This window comes from Cyprinodon tularosa, unplaced genomic scaffold (assembly GCF_016077235.1).
Source record: "Cyprinodon tularosa strain WSP-4 unplaced genomic scaffold, ASM1607723v1 ctg1301, whole genome shotgun sequence".
NCBI classification, from domain to species: Eukaryota; Metazoa; Chordata; class Actinopteri; order Cyprinodontiformes; family Cyprinodontidae; genus Cyprinodon; species Cyprinodon tularosa.
In genome coordinates, this window is record NW_024038117.1 from 943 (window position 1) to 22,954 (window position 22,012).

The 22,012-nt window shown below is 47.6% G+C and overlaps 1 protein-coding gene across 1 annotated transcript in view; it reads left to right on the plus strand.

Annotated features, from left to right (window-relative positions):
* Positions 1–288: 288 nt before the first annotated feature.
* LOC119778218 (ankyrin-2-like) overlaps positions 289–22,012 on the plus strand; it is a gene marked incomplete at its 3' end in the record, with an annotated part of 83,408 nt that continues 61,684 nt past the window's right edge. The window contains exons 1-6 of the mRNA XM_038277366.1: positions 289–573; positions 1,497–1,595; positions 1,676–1,774; positions 1,849–2,034; positions 8,403–8,438; positions 12,099–12,122. Coding sequence (XP_038133294.1) covers positions 376–573; positions 1,497–1,595; positions 1,676–1,774; positions 1,849–2,034; positions 8,403–8,438; positions 12,099–12,122 — 642 coding nt within the window. The remainder of the gene's footprint in view (positions 574–1,496; positions 1,596–1,675; positions 1,775–1,848; positions 2,035–8,402; positions 8,439–12,098; positions 12,123–22,012) is intronic.

Consider the following 22,012-nt stretch of genomic DNA (forward strand, 5'->3'; position numbering starts at 1 on the left):
TTCTGCTGGGTCTTAGGGGGATTCTGCTGGGTCTTAGGGGGGTTCTGCTGGGTCTCAGAGGGGTTGCTTGGTGTCACAGGGGTTCTGGATCTTGTAAGGCTGGTTCTGGCTCTTGTAAGGCTGGTTCTGGATCTTGTAAGGCTGGTTCTGGCTCTTGTAAGGCTGGTTCTGGATCTTGTAAGGCTGGTTCTGGATCTTGTAAGGCTGGTTCTGGATCTTGTAAGGCTGGTTCTGGATCTTGTAAGGCTGGTTCTGGATCTTGTAAGGCTGGTTCTGGCTCTTGGCTCTAATAGGTAGCAATGAGACGGTGAAACTGGCAGCTATTCATAGCCTTGCTAGCGATCCAGCGGAGTTCATCCCTCTTCGATACGCCGCATGTCAGGCTCAAAAAAGATGGCTGCTTTAGCCGTAGACCTAGAAGATGTAGAAGTGGTGAGTCTGGATGGTTCTGATGCCTCTCCCCTTTCCTCCCAGAACGGTCTGAACGCCCTGCATCTGGCTGCCAAGGAGGGCCATGTGGATCTGGTCCAGGAGCTTCTAGACCGAGGGGCGGCCGTGGATTCCTCCACTAAGGTAACCATCCCTCCTCAGCGGGCTGCAACCAGAGACGCAGAAGCTTCTGGTTTGCAGCGTAGCCTGGAGATGCTCCAGAGGTCAAAGGTCAGCAGACGCCATGCAGGAGAGGAGTCATTTAAAGAGACAGGTTTACACCCAGAATGTTCCAGATTAAAACACAGAGGCTCGTTAGTAGTGCTGCCCTGATGCCTTTTCTGGCCTGATGTGTGTTTATATGAAGAACTGCATCCTACCTGGATGTAAAATAATCACCATCATGGCTTCATCAAGCTGCTGCCTACCTTTCTGAAGCAGGACTAAAACAAAGTGAATCCAGTAGAACTTTTTATTGCCTACCTGGAGTGGGTAGAAACTTCTGGCTCTCAGAATGGTACCGGTGCCCTATTGGTTGGTACTCGCCGATACCGATACCACCATTTTAGGGCTGGATCAGAAAGCCTGGTTTTAGTTTAGAAAACATGCAAATAGAAACGGATGAACGGGTCCCCCCCTTTGGAATGGGGGTCATTTGGCTTCTTTGTTAGCCTGCAATGCCCCATACCTGTACATGTGAGGTCTCCTGTTCTCAGTTTGCATGTTGTCTCAGCTAAAGTAAGGCTTGGTCGGGCTGCTGTATGGAGCAGGGGTGGGCAATTCCAGTTCCTACAACTTTTAGATCTACCTTTGGTTCAACACACCTGAATCACATAATTAGGTGATTAAGAGAAATCTGGAAGAACTGGCTGCCTTTTGAGGAGGTAACCCGCCATTTGATTCAGGAACTGGATTTGCCAAAGCCTGGAACTAAACGCTATTTCTGACATTTTGAACTGAAAAAGCTTCCTGGATGGAAGAGAAACGTCTTCAAACCTGGAAACAAAGCTCAGTGGATTGATTTGAACCTTTTTGGAATGTTCTTCTGATGTTTCCTGTTGATCCAGAAAGGGAACACAGCCCTCCACATTTCCTCCCTTGCTGGTCAGGCTGAGGTGGTGAAGATCTTGACCAAAAGAGGAGCTGACATCAACTCGCAGTCTCAGGTGAAGCTGCCTTCCTCTCCGTGTCCTGGATGGATACCTAAGCTGGTGTTTAACCAGCAGCTGCTGTTTCTTCTTTCCAGAATGGATTCACTCCTCTGTACATGGCGGCTCAGGAGAATCACCTGGACGTGGTTCGCTACCTGCTGGAGAACGGAGGCAACCAGAGCATTGCTACAGAGGTGAGTACGCCCAGGTCAGACCGCCAGAGTTCTGACAGCATGTTTATCCGTTTGCTCCTCCACCGTCCCTCTAGGATGGCTTCACCCCGCTGGCCATCGCCCTCCAGCAGGGACACAACCAGGTGGTCTCCATCTTACTGGAGAATGACACCAAAGGGAAAGTCCGCCTGCCCGCCCTGCACATCGCCGCACGCAAAGACGACACCAAGTCGGCCGCGCTGCTCCTTCAGAACGACCACAACGCAGACGTCCAGTCCAAGGTACGGCCGTCCTTCGCCGTGGGCTCGGCATGCGTGGAAGCCCGGTGCTTCCTTTGAAGCGTCCTGATTGGACGGCAGCTCTAGCTAGCTAACCCGTGACGCGTCGCTCTAAAACACACCAACATCAGCATCATCCAACAGCAGGGGCATAAAGTCTGTTTTCCTTCGCAGCCACAGTGATGCTGATGATGCAGCTGGTAGAGACGACCTCTGACCTTTACTGGCTTCTGTTAGATGTTAGTTTGAGGCCATAGAGTTGAGGTGACTTGTTCCCACTATGCTAACTGGATCCTGTCCAGTTTCAGCCAAACAGATGTTACGCTGCGCTTCAGCGAATCCTTTTACCTGCTCAGCTTGTCATCAAGGTGTGTCAGTTGGACCAGGTCAGCGCCTGAAACATGGCCGCCGGGGCTGAGAACGGACCTGTCGGCTCTTAGATAATAAAGGTCAGAATTAAAGCGGTTTACATCCTTCCCTACTTCACACCTTCTAAACACGGTCTGACGGAGGGACGCCACAAAGGAGGAAGTTAGTTTGAGAAACATAAACATTCCCAAAGGAAAATCGGATTGTTGCTCCTTCAATGTCGCCACATTTATCAGGAAAATTCATTAGTGGTTTCAGCAGCAGAGTGCGGTTAATCGGGTTCCTGTCCAGGTCAAACCGCCAAACGATTCGTTTTCATTTTTCTTTCAAATCCATAATAAGACTGGATGGTTTTAACTGGTTTAAACTGGTTTAAACTGGATGGAGCTGAGGATCCCATCTCAACCAACGTCCGTGGTAACGGAGAGCCTGTCCCACCCGATCCCGACCGAGGGGCGGGACGATCCATCCTCTCCGCTCCTAAACTTCAGCCAAGTTTGGTTTCTAAGGCGATGCGTTTCCATGGATACTGGCTGCAAATTCCCTCCTCAGCATCCCTGAAATGAGCCGCTGATAGATAGTGGTTAAAAATAATCCTCTTCGCTGACGTTCAGCTCGACAGCTGGAGAAGAATGGAGAGATATTGGCACCTTTTCAGACTCCACCAACATTATCTGGCCTGTTTAGATTAAAGCTGTTAAACTTTGGTCCCATTACTTCAGAGGAAGGTTTATATGAAGTGAATTTTCTTCAGGGGAAAAGAGCCAAAGGAAAACTGCCAAACCGCCCGGTTTACCAGTTAGTTTTGTGCCATCATGCAGACGCCATCAGAATCAGTTTGTCATTGTCCACAAACTGAAAAAATATCCAAAATATTTTTCCCTCACAACAGAGGTATGAACAGTCTGCAGTAATATGAAACATAATAAACTTCTCCCTCCTGTTGTTTAAAAGTTTAAATCTAAAAATCAACTTGAATGTTTTCTAAGGAACAGACTGATTGTTCTGTTAGAATCAGCTCTGATGGCCCCTATTAACCGCTAATAAGGCCTCACACTGGTTAGCATCACATGCATTATTGACAGCAGCTAGCATAGCATAAAGGCTTTAAACTCTCTGGGTAAATAATCTGAACCAAGAACAAGTCCTAACAGCAGAGATGAAACGGGACAGCACCCTGAACGACTCCTGCTGCTAATCCACCTCCTTTGCTTTTTCTGCTCCTCTATATTCTCTGTTGGTCAGAAAGCTCAGCGATAATCCCAGAGGAGTTCAGATTTAATGCTTCGCTGTAGCCGGTCGGATATAATAGTTTGTTGTTTCTTGGAGGGATGCTATGATGAAGAAGGTTTTTCTACAGCGAGTTTAAGCAGCAAAGTGACAGCAGGTCAGGCCAGAGCTCTGTGAATGTTTTTTCTCTGCATCCTGAACCAGATCAGTCCATCCTGAACCATATTAGTCCATCCTGAACCAAATCAGACCATCCTGAACCAGATCAGTCCATCCTGAACCAGACCAGTCCATCCTGAACCAAATCAGACCATCCTGTACCAGATTAGTCCATCCTGAACCATATTAGTCCATCCTGAACCAAATCAGACCATCCTGAACCATATTAGTCCATCTTGAACCAAATCAGACCATCCTGTACCAGATTAGTCCATCCTGAACCAGATCAGTCCATCCTGAATCATATTAGTCCATCCTGAACCAGATCAGTCCATCCTGAACCAAATCAGACCATCCTGAACCATATTAGTCTATCTTGAACCAAATCAGACCATCCTGTACCAGATTAGTCCATCCTGAACCAGATCAGTCCATCCTGAACCATATTAGTCCATCCTGAACCAGATCAGTCCATCCTGAACCAAATCAGACCATCCTGTACCAGATTAGTCCATCCTGAACCAGATCAGTCCATCCTGAACCATATTAGTCCATCTTGAACCAAATCAGACCATCCTGTACCAGATTAGTCCATCCTGAACCAGATCAGTCCATACTGAACCATATTAGTCCATCCTGAACCAGATTAGTCCATCCTGAACCAGATCAGTCCATACTGAACCATATTAGTCCATCCTGAACCAGATTAGTCCAGGCAGATGCAGTTCAGTCCATCCTGAACCAGATGAACCATATTACTCAGCCTGAACCAGATCAGTCCATCCTAAAACAGATTAGACCAGGCTGAACCAGATTAGTCCAGGCTGATCCAGTTCAGTCCAGGCAGATCCAGTTCAGTCCAGGCAGATCCAGTTCAGTCCAATTTAGTCCAGCCTGAACCATATTAGTCCATTCTGAACCAGATTAGTCCAGGCAGATCCAGTTCAGTCCAGGAAGATCCAGTTCAGTCTAATTTAGTCCAGGCTGATCCAGATTAGTCCAGGCTGATCCAGATCAGTCCAGGCTGATCCAGATTAGTCCAGGCTGATCCAGTTCAGTCCATCCTGAACCAGTTCAGTCCAGGCTGATCCAGTTCAGTCCAGGCTGATCCAGATTAGTCCAGGCTGATCCAGTTCAGTCCATCCTGAACCAGTTCAGTCCAGGCTGAACCAGATCAGTCCATCCTGAACCAGATCAGCCCATCCTGAACCAGATCAGCCCATCCTGAACCAGATCAGTCCATTCTGAGCCATATTAGTCTATCTTGAACCAAATCAGACCATCCTGTACCAGATTAGTCCATCCTGAACCAGATCAGTCCATCCTGAACCATATTAGTCCATCCTGAACCAGATCAGTCCATCCTGAACCAAATCAGACCATCCTGTACCAGATTAGTCCATCCTGAACCAGATCAGTCCATCCTGAACCATATTAGTCCATCTTGAACCAAATCAGACCATCCTGTACCAGATTAGTCCATCCTGAACCAGATCAGTCCATACTGAACCATATTAGTCCATCCTGAACCAGATTAGTCCATCCTGAACCAGATCAGTCCATACTGAACCATATTAGTCCATCCTGAACCAGATTAGTCCAGGCAGATGCAGTTCAGTCCATCCTGAACCAGATGAACCATATTACTCAGCCTGAACCAGATCAGTCCATCCTAAAACAGATTAGACCAGGCTGAACCAGATTAGTCCAGGCTGATCCAGTTCAGTCCAGGCAGATCCAGTTCAGTCCAGGCAGATCCAGTTCAGTCCAATTTAGTCCAGCCTGAACCATATTAGTCCATTCTGAACCAGATTAGTCCAGGCAGATCCAGTTCAGTCCAGGAAGATCCAGTTCAGTCTAATTTAGTCCAGGCTGATCCAGATTAGTCCAGGCTGATCCAGATCAGTCCAGGCTGATCCAGATTAGTCCAGGCTGATCCAGTTCAGTCCATCCTGAACCAGTTCAGTCCAGGCTGATCCAGTTCAGTCCAGGCTGATCCAGATTAGTCCAGGCTGATCCAGTTCAGTCCATCCTGAACCAGTTCAGTCCAGGCTGAACCAGATCAGTCCATCCTGAACCAGATCAGCCCATCCTGAACCAGATCAGCCCATCCTGAACCAGATCAGTCCATTCTGAGCCATATTAGTCTATCTTGAACCAAATCAGACCATCCTGTACCAGATTAGTCCATCCTGAACCAGATCAGTCCATCCTGAACCATATTAGTCCATCCTGAACCAGATCAGTCCATCCTGAACCAAATCAGACCATCCTGTACCAGATTAGTCCATCCTGAACCAGATCAGTCCATCCTGAACCATATTAGTCCATCTTGAACCAAATCAGACCATCCTGTACCAGATTAGTCCATCCTGAACCAGATCAGTCCATACTGAACCATATTAGTCCATCCTGAACCAGATTAGTCCATCCTGAACCAGATCAGTCCATACTGAACCATATTAGTCCATCCTGAACCAGATTAGTCCAGGCAGATGCAGTTCAGTCCATCCTGAACCAGATGAACCATATTACTCAGCCTGAACCAGATCAGTCCATCCTAAAACAGATTAGACCAGGCTGAACCAGATTAGTCCAGGCTGATCCAGTTCAGTCCAGGCAGATCCAGTTCAGTCCAGGCAGATCCAGTTCAGTCCAATTTAGTCCAGCCTGAACCATATTAGTCCATTCTGAACCAGATTAGTCCAGGCAGATCCAGTTCAGTCCAGGAAGATCCAGTTCAGTCTAATTTAGTCCAGGCTGATCCAGATTAGTCCAGGCTGATCCAGATCAGTCCAGGCTGATCCAGATTAGTCCAGGCTGATCCAGTTCAGTCCATCCTGAACCAGTTCAGTCCAGGCTGATCCAGTTCAGTCCAGGCTGATCCAGATTAGTCCAGGCTGATCCAGTTCAGTCCATCCTGAACCAGTTCAGTCCAGGCTGAACCAGATCAGTCCATCCTGAACCAGATCAGCCCATCCTGAACCAGATCAGCCCATCCTGAACCAGATCAGCCCATCCTGAACCAGATCAGTCCATTCTGAGCCAGATCAGTCCATCCTGAACCAGATCAGCCCATCCTGAACCAGATCAGACCATCCTGTACCAGATTAGTCCATCCTGAACCAGATCAGTCCATCCTGAACCATATTAGTCCATCCTGAACCAGATCAGTCCATCCTGAACCAAATCAGACCATCCTGAACCATATTAGTCTATCTTGAACCAAATCAGACCATCCTGTACCAGATTAGTCCATCCTGAACCAGATCAGTCCATCCTGAACCATATTAGTCCATCCTGAACCAGATCAGTCCATCCTGAACCAAATCAGACCATCCTGTACCAGATTAGTCCATCCTGAACCAGATCAGTCCATCCTGAACCATATTAGTCCATCTTGAACCAAATCAGTCCATCCTGAACCATATTAGTCCATCTTGAACCAAATCAGACCATCCTGTACCAGATTAGTCCATCCTGAACCAGATCAGTCCATACTGAACCATATTAGTCCATCCTGAACCAGATTAGTCCAGGCAGATGCAGTTCAGTCCATCCTGAACCAGATGAACCATATTACTCAGCCTGAACCAGATCAGTCCATCCTAAAACAGATTAGACCAGGCTGAACCAGATTAGTCCAGGCTGATCCAGATCAGTCCAGGCAGATCCAGTTCAGTCCAGGCAGATCCAGTTCAGTCCAATTTAGTCCAGCCTGAACCATATTAGTCCATTCTGAACCAGATTAGTCCAGGCAGATCCAGTTCAGTCCAGGAAGATCCAGTTCAGTCTAATTTAGTCCAGGCTGATCCAGATTAGTCCAGGCTTATCCAGATCAGTCCAGGCTGATCCAGATTAGTCCAGGCTGATCCAGTTCAGTCCATCCTGAACCAGTTCAGTCCAGGCTGATCCAGTTCAGTCCAGGCTGATCCAGATTAGTCCAGGCTGATCCAGTTCAGTCCATCCTGAACCAGTTCAGTCCAGGCTGAACCAGATCAGTCCATCCTGAACCAGATCAGCCCATCCTGAACCAGATCAGCCCATCCTGAACCAGATCAGCCCATCCTGAACCAGATCAGTCCATTCTGAGCCAGATCAGTCCATCCTGAACCAGATCAGCCCATCCTGAACCAGTTCAGTCCAGGCTGAACCAGATCAGTCCATCCTGAACCAGATCAGCCCATCCTGAACCAGATCAGCCCATCCTGAACCAGATCAGCCCATCCTGAACCAGATCAGTCCATTCTGAACCAGATCAGTCCATCCTGAACCAGATCAGCCCATCCTGAACCAGATCAGTCCATCCTGAACCAGATCAGTCCATCCTGAACCAGATCAGCCCATCCTGAACCAGATTAGTCCAGGCTGATCCAGATTAGTCAGGATTGATGCATTTCCTGGCAGTATTGATGCCGTGTTGAATCAGATGCAGGATAACGGCCATGATGAACTAGTCGGTGTCAGCAGCACTAATCTGTTCTAATCTGCATAGATGTTAGTAGAGTGTCTGTTTTCCATCTGTGTCTGTTTCTGTCAGTCTGTCCGTACAGCCACTAACCGCTTTCTCCTTCTTTTCCCTTTTGTCTCGCTGCGCCGATGTCTAAGTGTAGCAATGTCCCGTGCATGGAGCGTGTCACTGTCTGCAGGTTGGATCCTATCTAAGGCTGCATGCAAACACCTGGAATGATCTGAATGTTTCTGACCGTCAGCTGGACATGGGCGGGGTTTCCCTGTCCGCTGACATCATCAGGTGGCTTTAACATGGCGGCTCACCTCAGTTCCTCCTGTCTCTGACTGCTTCCTGTTCCTGTATTCATGTTTCAGCTCCTCCTGGGAGGTGTTGATGCTCCACATTAGGAACCCCAGGCTGCTCTATGCTTTATGATTCAGTCAGAATCACTGAATGGTTCCACCTCTGTAGATCTACCTGAATCAGAGGTCAAATTAAACCACGGCGTAAAACTCCAGTCTGAAGCTAAAGTCAGGTCTTCCTCTGAGTGATTTCCTACATCTGCTTCCTCTGCTGAGGTCATTTACCCAAAGTTCGTTAAAACTAGAGGAACTGCTGAAAGAAAAACTGTAGTTGATTAAAGAAGCCTGTGCAGGTGGAGGCGGGACTTCCTGTCCCAGCAGAACCTGCGATCAGGTTAGATCTATGCTTCTGTCTCCTTGAACCCCAGTGGGCCTCAGCAGATGGCCGCTCACACTGAGCCTGGTTCTGCTGGAGGTTTCTTCCTGTTCAAAGGGAGTTTTTCCTCTCCACTGTCGCTACAAGCATGCTTAGTGTGAGGGATTGCTGAAGAGTCAATGAGTCGATGCAATCAGCTGGTTTTCCTTAGATAGAAAACTTTGAATCAATCTGACTGGATGATCTGGTTGATCTGGATCTATAAAGTGACCTGAGATGATGTGAATTGGAGCTATAGAAATAAACTGAATAGAATCTACAGTCGGCGTTCTGAGTGAGCGATTCAGGCCAACTGAGAACATCTGGCCGCCGCCCAGCCGCAGAGCCACCGCTAAAACCAACAAGGCCGAGTTCATTCCCACAACTGTAAGGTTTCCCTGAACTTTCCCTGAACTTTCAGGATCTCCTCTGGAATCACCAGATGCTTCTTCTTAGGGTTCATAGGTGAAGCAGAGCTGCTTCCGCCTCTCAGGACTGATGGTTAGCCTGAAGCTGCTAACAGTTACTGTTCCTTGAAGGGATCCTGTTGGTTCTCAGAAAGCAACCTGTGAATCGTAGCCGTTTCCTGTGAACCGGAGCCGTTTCCCGTGAATCGGAGCCGTTTCCTGTGAATCTGAGCCGTTTCCTGTGAATCGGAGCCGTTTCCTGTGAATCGGAGCCGTTTCGTGTGAATCATAGGCCGTTTCCTGTGAATCGGAGCCGTTTCCTGTGAACCGGAGCCGTTTCCTGTGAATCGGAGCCGTTTCCTGTGAATTATAGGCCGTTTCCTGTGAATCGGAGCCGTTTCCCGTGAGTCGGAGCCGTTTCCCGTGAATCAGAGCCGTTTCCCGTGAATCGGAGTCGTTTCCCGTGAATCTGAGCCGTTTCCCGTGAATCTGAGCCGTTTCCCGTGAATGGGAGCCGTTTCCTGTGAATCGGAGCCGTTTCCTGTGAATCGGAGCCGTTTCCTGTAAATCGGAGCCGTTTCCTGTGAATTATAGGCCGTTTCCTGTGAATCGGAGCCGTTTCCCGTGAGTCGGAGCCGTTTCCCGTGAATCAGAGCCGTTTCCCGTGAATCGGAGTCGTTTCCCGTGAATCGGAGCCGTTTCCTGTGAATCGGAGCCGTTTCCTGTGAATTATAGGCCGTTTCCTGTGAATCGGAGCCGTTTCCCGTGAGTCGGAGCCGTTTCCCGTGAATCAGAGCCGTTTCCCGTGAATCGGAGTCGTTTCCCGTGAATCGGAGCCGTTTCCTGTGAATCGGAGCCGTTTCCTGTGAATTATAGGCCGTTTCCTGTGAATCGGAGCCGTTTCCCGTGAGTCGGAGCCGTTTCCCGTGAATCAGAGCCGTTTCCCGTGAATCGGAGTCGTTTCCCGTGAATCGGAGCCGTTTCCCGTGAATGGGAGCCGTTTCCCGTGAATCGGAGCCGTTTCCCGTGAATCGGAGCCGTTTCCTGTAAATCGGAGCCGTTTCCTGTAAATCGGAGCCGTTTCCCGTGAATCGGAGCCGTTTCCCGTGAATCGGAGCCGTTTCCCGTGAATCGGAGCCGTTTCCTGTGAGTCGGAGCCGTTTCCCGTGAATCGGAGCCGTTTCCTGTGAATCGGAGCCCTTTCCCGTGAATCGGAGCCGTTTCCTATAAATCGGAGCCGTTTCCTGTGAATCGGAGCCGTTTCCCGTGAATCGGAGCCGTTTCCTGTGAATCTGAGCCGTTTTCTGTGAACCGGAGCCGTTTCCTGTGAATCGGAGCCGTTTCCTGTGAATTATAGGCCGTTTCCTGTGAATCGGAGCCGTTTCCCGTGAGTCGGAGCCGTTTCCCGTGAATCAGAGCCGTTTCCCGTGAATCGGAGTCGTTTCCCGTGAATCGGAGCCGTTTCCCGTGAATGGGAGCCGTTTCCTGTGAATCGGAGCCGTTTCCTGTGAATCGGAGCCGTTTCCTGTAAATCGGAGCCGTTTCCTGTAAATCGGAGCCGTTTCCCGTGAATCGGAGCCGTTTCCCGTGAATCGGAGGCGTTTCCCGTGAATCGGAGCCGTTTCCCGTGAGTCGGAGCCGTTTCCCGTGAATCGGAGCCGTTTCCTGTGAATCGGAGCCGTTTCCCGTGAATCGGAGCCGTTTCCTATAAATCGGAGCCGTTTCCTGTGAATCGGAGCCGTTTCCCGTGAATCGGAGCCGTTTCCTATAAATCGGAGCTGTTTCCTGTGAATCGGAGCCGTTTCCCGTGAATCGGAGCCGTTTCCTGTGAGTCGGAGCCGTTTCCCGTGAATCGGAGCCGTTTCCTGTGAATCGGAGCCGTTTCCCGTGAATCGGAGCCGTTTCCTGTGAGTCGGAGCCGTTTCCCGTGAATCGGAGCCGTTTCCCGTGAATCGGAGCCGTTTCCCGTGAATCGGAGCCGTTTCCTGTGAATCGGAGCCGTTTCCCGTGAATCGGAGCCGTTTCCTATAAATCGGAGCTGTTTCCTGTGAATCGGAGTCGTTTCCCGTGAATCGGAGCCGTTTCCCGTGAATCGGAGCCGTTTCCTGTGAGTCGGAGCCGTTTCCCGTGAATCGGAGCCGTTTCCTGTGAATCGGAGCCGTTTCCCGTGAATCGGAGCCGTTTCCTGTGAGTCGGAGCCGTTTCCCGTGAATCGGAGCCGTTTCCCGTGAATCGGAGCCGTTTCCCGTGAATCGGAGCCGTTTCCAGTGGAGTTTGATCAGATGATCCCGTTTGTGAGGCCAAACGACCCCCATTCCAAAGGGGGGGACCCGTTCATCCGTTTCTATTTGCATTTTTTCTAAACTAAAACCAGGCTTTGTTGGGCTGCTGGATAAAACCTGGAACTAAACGCTATTTCTGACATTTGAAAAATCTTCCTGGATGGAAGAGAAACGTCCTGAGACTTGGAAACAGAGTCCAGTGGATTGATTTGAACTTTTCTGTAATAACTATAACCTTGATGACTGAGAATCTTCACCAGCGACTTTGATCTGATTCCATATTTAGATATTTTCCATTGAAGCTGTAATAATTTCAGCATGGAAGCATCTGAGGGCCGCCATGTTGTGAGATCCAGGAGCCGCTCTAGCCATGTCACTGCTGAGCTCGGTCTATAGTGAGTTCTAATCCTAACTGAACTGCTCTCTCCCCCCCTCCCCCCCCTGCATCAGATGATGGTCAATAGGACTACTGAGGTATAAACTTCCTCTCTGATTCACTCAGATATTCCTCTCTGTATCGTCACTCCTTCTTTTCTCTCCTTCATTCTTTCACCGTTTGCTGATTTCACACTTTTATCCGTTTCGGTTTGGTTTTGTTCAGTCGGGCGTCTCCATGTATGGCTAAGCTGCCGCCATGTGAAGCTAAAACTTCCTTATTTCTGCACTGATGTCATAGAAACATTTTTTTTTTTTTACTTTACCATTATATGAGATTATTTTTCCATCGGTAGTCCTCAGTGCATTTACATATATGTGATAAATGTGAGGAGTTGATAGGAGTGCACGATGCTTCTGTGATGTTTTTAACTTGATGCATATTGTGCTGATGCATTGTGGGAAAGCTGTCTGTCTGTCCTCTGCAGTGATCATGTCAGTCTGTCTGCATGAAGTCTTTCATAGCAGTAGGGATGCGCTGAATGAAAGCATCCATGAATGACAGAGGCTGCAAAATCAAATGCTTTAGGTTTAAACGGAGAATATTTACCAACATCCTGCAATTTAAGGATTGATCAATGTTTCCTTTTTACTTCTTATTGAGTCTAAATCAGCTACAGATTAATAGTGTCTGTAGCTTAGCAACAACTGGGCAGATAGCTTCACATGAAATAACCCCAGTGGATTCTGGGTAAGAGATACAGTAGTAGCCATTCCCCACTTTCCTTCAAGGGTCCTTGATTGGTCGATTGGTCCTTGATTGGTCATTGGCTGGTCATTGACTGATCCTTGATTGGCCCTTGATTTGTCATTGGCTGGTCATTGACTGGTCCTTGATTGGTCGATTGGTCCTTGATTTGTCATTGGCTGGTCATTGACTGATCCTTGATTGGTCCTTGATTGGTCATTGACTGATCCTTGATTTGTCATTGGCTGGTCATTGACTGGTCCTTGATTGGTCGATTGGTCCTTGATTGGTCATTGGCTGGTCATTGACTGGTCCTTGATTGGTCGATTGGTCCTTGATTTGTCATTGGCTGGTCATTGACTGATCCTTGATTGGTCCTTCATTGGTCATTGGCTGGTCATTGACTGATCCTTGATTTGTCATTGGCTGGTCATTGACTGATCCTTGATTGGTCCTTGATTTGTCATCGGCTGGTCCTTGACTGGTCCTTGATTGGTCATTGGCTGGTCATTGACTGGTCCTTGATTGGTCGATTGGTCCTTGATTTGTCATTGGCTGGTCATTGACTGATCCTTGATTGGTCCTTGATTTGTCATTGGCTGGTCATTGACTGGTCCTTGATTGGTCATTGGCTGGTCATTGACTGGTCCTTGATTGGTCGATTGGTCCTTGATTTGTCATTGGCTTGTCATTGACTGATCCTTGATTAATCGATTGGTCCTTGATTGGTCATTGGCTGGTCATTGACTGATCCTTGATTGGTCCTTGATTTGTCATTGGCTGGTCATTGACTGGTCCTTGATTGGTCATTGGCTGGTCATTGACTGATCCTTGATTGGTCCTTGATTGGTCATTGGCTGGTCATTGACTGGTCCTTGATTGGTCATTGGCTGGTCATTGCCTGATCCTTGATTGGTCCTTGATTGGTCATTGGCCGGTCATTGCCTGATCCTTGATTGTTCCTTGATTGGTCATTGGCTGGTCATTGACTGGTCCTTGATTGGTCATTGGCTGGTCATTGACTGATCCTTGATTGGTCGATTGGTCCTTGATTTGTCATTGGCTTGTCATTGACTGATCCTTGATTGGTCGATTAGTCCTTGATTGGTCATTGGCTGGTCATTGACTGATCCTTGATTGGTCCTTGATTTGTCATTGGCTGGTCATTGACTGGTCCTTGATTGGTCCTTGATTTGTCATTGGCTGGTCCTTGACTGGTCCTTGATTGGTCATTGGTTGGTCATTGACTGGTCCTTGATTGGTCGATTGGTCCTTGATTTGTCATTGGCTGGTCATTGACTGGTCCTTGATTGGTCGATTGGTCCTTGATTTGTCATTGGCTGGTCATTGACTGATCCTTGATTGGTCCTTGATTTGTCATTGGCTGGTCCTTGACTGGTCCTTGATTGGTCATTGGCTGGTCATTGACTGGTCCTTGATTGGTCGATTGGTCCTTGATTGGTCATTGGCTGGTCATTGACTGATCCTTGATTGGCCCTTGATTTGTCATTGGCTGGTCATTGACTGGTCCTTGATTGGTCATTGGCTGGTCATTGACTGGTCCTTGATTGGTCGATTGGTCCTTGATTGGTCATTGGCTGGTCATTGACTGGTCCTTGATTGGTCGATCGGTCCTTGATTTGTCATTGGCTGGTCATTGACTGATCCTTGATTGGTCCTTCATTGGTCATTGGCTGGTCATTGACTGATCCTTGATTTGTCATTGGCTGGTCATTGACTGATCCTTGATTGGTCCTTGATTTGTCATTGGCTGGTCCTTGACTGGTCCTTGATTGGTCATTGGCTGGTCATTGACTGGTCCTTGATTGGTCGATTGGTCCTTGATTTGTCATTGGCTGGTCATTGACTGATCCTTGATTGGTCCTTGATTTGTCATTGGCTGGTCATTGACTGGTCCTTGATTGGTCATTGGCTGGTCATTGACTGGTCCTTGATTGGTCGATTGGTCCTTGATTTGTCATTGGCTTGTCATTGACTGATCCTTGATTGATCGATTGGTCCTTGATTGGTCATTGGCTGGTCATTGACTGATCCTTGATTGGTCCTTGATTTGTCATTGGCTGGTCATTGGACTGGTCCTTGATTGGTCATTGGCTGGTCATTGACTGATCCTTGATTGGTCCTTGATTGGTCATTGGCTGGTCATTGACTGGTCCTTGATTGGTCATTGGCTGGTCATTGCCTGATCCTTGATTGGTCCTTGATTGGTCATTGGCTGGTCATTGCCTGATCCTTGATTGGTCCTTGATTGGTCATTGGCTGGTCATTGACTGGTCCTTGATTGGTCATTGGCTGGTCATTGACTGATCCTTGATTGGTCGATTGGTCCTTGATTTGTCATTGGCTTGTCATTGACTGATCCTTGATTGGTCGATTGGTCCTTGATTGGTCATTGGCTGGTCATTGACTGATCCTTGATTGGTCCTTGATTTGTCATTGGCTGGTCATTGACTGGTCCTTGATTGGTCCTTGATTTGTCATTGGCTGGTCCTTGACTGGTCCTTGATTGGTCATTGGTTGGTCATTGACTGGTCCTTGATTGGTCGATTGGTCCTTGATTTGTCATTGGCTGGTCATTGACTGATCCTTGATTGGTCCTTCATTGGTCATTGGCTGGTCATTGACTGATCCTTGATTTGTCATTGGCTGGTCATTGACTGATCCTTGATTGGTCCTTGATTTGTCATTGGCTGGTCCTTGACTGGTCCTTGATTGGTCATTGGCTGGTCATTGACTGGTCCTTGATTGGTCGATTGGTCCTTGATTTGTCATTGGCTGGTCATTGACTGATCCTTGATTGGTCCTTGATTTGTCATTGGCTGGTCATTGACTGGTCCTTGATTGGTCATTGGCTGGTCATTGACTGGTCCTTGATTGGTCGATTGGTCCTTGATTTGTCATTGGCTTGTCATTGACTGATCCTTGATTGATCAATTGGTCCTTGATTGGTCATTGGCTGGTCATTGACTGATCCTTGATTGGTCCTTGATTGGTCATTGGCTGGTCATTGACTGGTCCTTGATTGGTCGATTGGTCCTTCATTTGTCATTGGCTGGTCATTGACTGATCCTTGATTGGTCCTTGATTTGTCATTGGCTGGTCATTGACTGGTCCTTGATTGGTCATTGGCTGGTCATTGACTGGTCCTTGATTGGTCGATTGGTCCTTGATTTGTCATTGGCTTGTCATTGACTGATCCTTGATTGATCGATTGGTCCTTGATTGGTCATTGGCTGGTCATTGACTGATCCTTGATTGGTCCTTGATTTGTCATTGGCTGGTCATTGACTGGTCCTTGATTGGTCATTGGCTGGTCATTGACTGATCCTTGATTGGTCCTTGATTGGTCATTGGCTGGTCATTGACTGGTCCTTGATTGGTCATTGGCTGGTCATTGCCTGATCCTTGATTGGTCCTTGATTGGTCATTGGCTGGTCATTGCCTGATCCTTGATTGTTCCTTGATTGGTCATTGGCTGGTCATTGACTGGTCCTTGATTGGTCATTGGCTGGTCATTGACTGATCCTTGATTGGTCGATTGGTCCTTGATTTGTCATTGGCTTGTCATTGACTGATCCTTGATTGGTCGATTAGTCCTTGATTGGTCATTGGCTGGTCATTGACTGATCCTTGATTGGTCCTTGATTTGTCATTGGCTGGTCATTGACTGGTCCTTGATTGGTCCTTGATTTGTCATTGGCTGGTCCTTGACTGGTCCTTGATTGGTCATTGGTTGGTCATTGACTGGTCCTTGATTGGTCGATTGGTCCTTGATTTGTCATTGGCTGGTCATTGACTGGTCCTTGATTGGTCGATTGGTCCTTGATTTGTCATTGGCTGGTCATTGACTGATCCTTGATTGGTCCTTGATTTGTCATTGGCTGGTCCTTGACTGGTCCTTGATTGGTCATTGGCTGGTCATTGACTGGTCCTTGATTGGTCGATTGGTCCTTGATTGGTCATTGGCTGGTCATTGACTGATCCTTGATTGGCCCTTGATTTGTCATTGGCTGGTCATTGACTGGTCCTTGATTGGTCATTGGCTGGTCATTGACTGGTCCTTGATTGGTCGATTGGTCCTTGATTTGTCATTGGCTGGTCATTGACTGATCCTTGATTGGTCCTTGATTGGTCATTGGCTGGTCATTGACTGATCCTTGATTTGTCATTGGCTGGTCATTGACTGGTCCTTGATTGGTCGATTGGTCCTTGATTGGTCATTGGCTGGTCATTGACTGGTCCTTGATTGGTCGATTGGTCCTTGATTTGTCATTGGCTGGTCATTGACTGATCCTTGATTGGTCCTTCATTGGTCATTGGCTGGTCATTGACTGATCCTTGATTTGTCATTGGCTGGTCATTGACTGGTCCTTGATTGGTCGATTGGTCCTTGATTGGTCATTGGCTGGTCATTGACTGGTCCTTGATTGGTCGATTGGTCCTTGATTTGTCATTGGCTGGTCATTGACTGATCCTTGATTGGTCCTTCATTGGTCATTGGCTGGTCATTGACTGATCCTTGATTTGTCATTGGCTGGTCATTGACTGATCCTTGATTGGTCCTTGATTTGTCATTGGCTGGTCCTTGACTGGTCCTTGATTGGTCATTGGCTGGTCATTGACTGGTCCTTGATTGGTCGATTGGTCCTTGATTTGTCATTGGCTGGTCATTGACTGATCCTTGATTGGTCCTTGATTTTTCATTGGCTGGTCATTGACTGGTCCTTGATTGGTCATTGGCTGGTCATTGACTGGTCCTTGATTGGTCGATTGGTCCTTGATTTGTCATTGGCTTGTCATTGACTGATCCTTGATTGATCGATTGGTCCTTGATTGGTCATTGGCTGGTCATTGACTGATCCTTGATTGGTCCTTGATTTGTCATTGGCTGGTCATTGACTGGTCCTTGATTGGTCATTGGCTGGTCATTGACTGATCCTTGATTGGTCCTTGATTGGTCATTGGCTGGTCATTGACTGGTCCTTGATTGGTCATTGGCTGGTTATTGCCTGATCCTTGATTGGTCCTTGATTGGTCATTGGCTGGTCATTGACTGGTCCTTGATTGGTCGATTGGTCCTTGATTTGTCATTGGCTGGTCATTGACTGATCCTTGATTGGTCCTTGATTTGTCATTGGCTGGTCATTGACTGGTCCTTGATTGGTCATTGGCTGGTCATTGACTGGTCCTTGATTGGTCGATTGGTCCTTGATTTGTCATTGGCTTGTCATTGACTGATCCTTGATTGATCGATTGGTCCTTGATTGGTCATTGGCTGGTCATTGACTGATCCTTGATTGGTCCTTGATTGGTCATTGGCTGGTCATTGACTGGTCCTTGATTGGTCGATTGGTCCTTGATTTGTCATTGGCTGGTCATTGACTGATCCTTGATTGGTCCTTGATTTGTCATTGGCTGGTCATTGACTGGTCCTTGATTGGTCATTGGCTGGTCATTGACTGATCCTTGATTGGTCCTTGATTGGTCATTGGCTGGTCATTGACTGGTCCTTGATTGGTCATTGGCTGGTCATTGCCTGATCCTTGATTGGTCCTTGATTGGTCATTGGCTGGTCATTGCCTGATCCTTGATTGTTCCTTGATTGGTCATTGGCTGGTCATTGACTGGTCCTTGATTGGTCATTGGCTGGTCATTGACTGATCCTTGATTGGTCGATTGGTCCTTGATTTGTCATTGGCTTGTCATTGACTGATCCTTGATTGGTCGATTAGTCCTTGATTGGTCATTGGCTGGTCATTGACTGATCCTTGATTGGTCCTTGATTTGTCATTGGCTGGTCATTGACTGGTCCTTGATTGGTCCTTGATTTGTCATTGGCTGGTCCTTGACTGGTCCTTGATTGGTCATTGGTTGGTCATTGACTGGTCCTTGATTGGTCGATTGGTCCTTGATTTGTCATTGGCTGGTCATTGACTGGTCCTTGATTGGTCGATTGGTCCTTGATTTGTCATTGGCTGGTCATTGACTGATCCTTGATTGGTCCTTGATTTGTCATTGGCTGGTCCTTGACTGGTCCTTGATTGGTCATTGGCTGGTCATTGACTGGTCCTTGATTGGTCGATTGGTCCTTGATTGGTCATTGGCTGGTCATTGACTGATCCTTGATTGGCCCTTGATTTGTCATTGGCTGGTCATTGACTGGTCCTTGATTGGTCATTGGCTGGTCATTGACTGGTCCTTGATTGGTCGATTGGTCCTTGATTTGTCATTGGCTGGTCATTGACTGATCCTTGATTGGTCCTTGATTGGTCATTGGCTGGTCATTGACTGATCCTTGATTTGTCATTGGCTGGTCATTGACTGGTCCTTGATTGGTCGATTGGTCCTTGATTGGTCATTGGCTGGTCATTGACTGGTCCTTGATTGGTCGATTGGTCCTTGATTTGTCATTGGCTGGTCATTGACTGATCCTTGATTGGTCCTTCATTGGTCATTGGCTGGTCATTGACTGATCCTTGATTTGTCATTGGCTGGTCATTGACTGATCCTTGATTGGTCCTTGATTTGTCATTGGCTGGTCCTTGACTGGTCCTTGATTGGTCATTGGCTGGTCATTGACTGGTCCTTGATTGGTCGATTGGTCCTTGATTTGTCATTGGCTGGTCATTGACTGATCCTTGATTGGTCCTTGATTTGTCATTGGCTGGTCATTGACTGGTCCTTGATTGGTCATTGGCTGGTCATTGACTGGTCCTTGATTGGTCGATTGGTCCTTGATTTGTCATTGGCTTGTCATTGACTGATCCTTGATTGATCGATTGGTCCTTGATTGGTCATTGGCTGGTCATTGACTGATCCTTGATTGGTCCTTGATTTGTCATTGGCTGGTCATTGACTGGTCCTTGATTGGTCATTGGCTGGTCATTGACTGATCCTTGATTGGTCCTTGATTGGTCATTGGCTGGTCATTGACTGGTCCTTGATTGGTCATTGGCTGGTCATTGCCTGATCCTTGATTGGTCCTTGATTGGTCATTGGCTGGTCATTGCCTGATCCTTGATTGGTCCTTGATTGGTCATTGGCTGGTCATTGACTGGTCCTTGATTGGTCATTGGCTGGTCATTGACTGATCCTTGATTGGTCGATTGGTCCTTGATATGTCATTGGCTTGTCATTGACTGATCCTTGATTGGTCGATTGGTCCTTGATTGGTCATTGGCTGGTCATTGACTGATCCTTGATTGGTCCTTGATTTGTCATTGGCTGGTCATTGACTGGTCCTTGATTGGTCCTTGATTTGTCATTGGCTGGTCCTTGACTGGTCCTTGATTGGTCATTGGTTGGTCATTGACTGGTCCTTGATTGGTCGATTGGTCCTTGATTTGTCATTGGCTGGTCATTGACTGATCCTTGATTGGTCCTTCATTGGTCATTGGCTGGTCATTGACTGATCCTTGATTGGTCCTTGATTTGTCATTGGCTGGTCCTTGACTGGTCCTTGATTGGTCATTGGCTGGTCATTGACTGGTCCTTGATTGGTCGATTGGTCCTTGATTTGTCATTGGCTGGTCATTGACTGGTCCTTGATTGGTCGATTGGTCCTTGATTTGTCATTGCCTGGTCATTGACTGATCCTTGATTGGTCCTTGATTTGTCATTGGCTGGTCCTTGACTGGTCCTTGATTGGCCATTGGCTGGTCATTGACTGGTCCTTGATTGGTCGATTGGTCCTTGATTTGTCATTGGCTGGTCATTGACTGATCCTTGATTGGTCCTTGATTGGTCATTGGCTGGTCCTTGACTGGTCCTTGGTTGGTCCTTGGCTGGTCCTTGATTGGTCCTTAGTTTGCCCTTGAAGGGTCCTTGACTCATCCTTGGCTGGTCCTTGAAGGGTCCTTGACTCGTCCTTGGCTGGTCCTTAGTTTGCCCTTGAAGGGTCCTTGACTCGTCCTTGGCTGGTCCTTAAAGGGTCCTTGACTAGTCCTTGGCTGATCCTTGGCTGGTCCTTAAAGGGGCCCTTGGCTGGTCCTTGGCTGGTCCTTGGCTGGTCCTTGAGGGGTCCTTGGCTGGTCCTTGAGGGGTCCTTGGCTGGTCCTTGAGGGGTCCTTGGCTGGTCCTTGATTGGTCCTTAGTTTGCCCTTGAAGGGTCCTTGACTCATCCTTGGCTGGTCCTTGAAGGGTCCTTGACTCATCCTTGGCTGGTCCTTAGTTTGCCCTTGAAGGGTCCTTGACCCGTCCTTGGCTGGTCCTTAAAGGGTCCTTGACTAGTCCTTGGCTGATCCTTGGCTGGTCCTTAAAGGGGCCCTTGGCTGGTCCTTGGCTGGTCCTTGAGGGGTCCTTGAGGGGTCCTTGGCTGGTTCCCTATAATTCCTTTTTAAACATCAATCTTTGTACTAAAATATTCTTTCCTTCCTGATTTGTGGACATTAGGATCTAAAGAGAAGCGCCATCTGCTGGTCAGAGCCTGTAATTCAGGGAAGGGGGGTCACTGCAGTGGCTGGGAGTTGGAGGGAAGTGGTCTTCCATGCTGCGGGCGTCTGACTGTGAAGGACCGTATTAAATGGCTGCTACCGTATAAACAGAAGCGACTGCAGGCACTCACTCTATCATGTCCTGAACGGCAGCATCTGTTCACAGCCGCTGCTCATCCGTGGCTTTTCCTGCTCGTCTTTAAAACGCCGTTTGCTGAAACCATCAGACGGTTCGAAGGTTTTTGATGCTGCAGCCATGTTTCAGGGAAACATCCGATATTTCAACTCCTCCCAGCTCAGAATAGTAAAGCAATCTTATTCTTTGAAACAGAGAGGAAAGTTAGAGATAATAATCCTGTAAACTGTGGAAGAAGTTGATCAGTTTTATGTCTAAAAGACGTTTAATGCTCGCAGCCTGGGTCATTCACTGCCAACCAAACACCAGCTGCATGTTTTGTTATGTTTTGTCTGGAAAATTAGCATAATCAATCTGTTGTTCTGTTCTAACTTTAAAAAAGTAAAACCTTAAAGTTTATTTTCCTGTTTCAGGTCAGTTAGCATCACTAAAAGAAAATTGATGCCAATGAAAATCCCCGTTTTTGTCCCTGAGTGAAACTTTAATCTGCAATGGAGGATGGCTTCTTCCTGTCTGAGCGGCGTTTCAGCCCATGATGCTGCAGGACTGCTTCTAGAAGAAGTTCTATGTTCTTCTATTCAAAGCATTCTACGTTCTTCCAGAGAAACGTTCTATGTTCTTCTAGAGGAACGTTCTACGTTTTTGTAGAGGA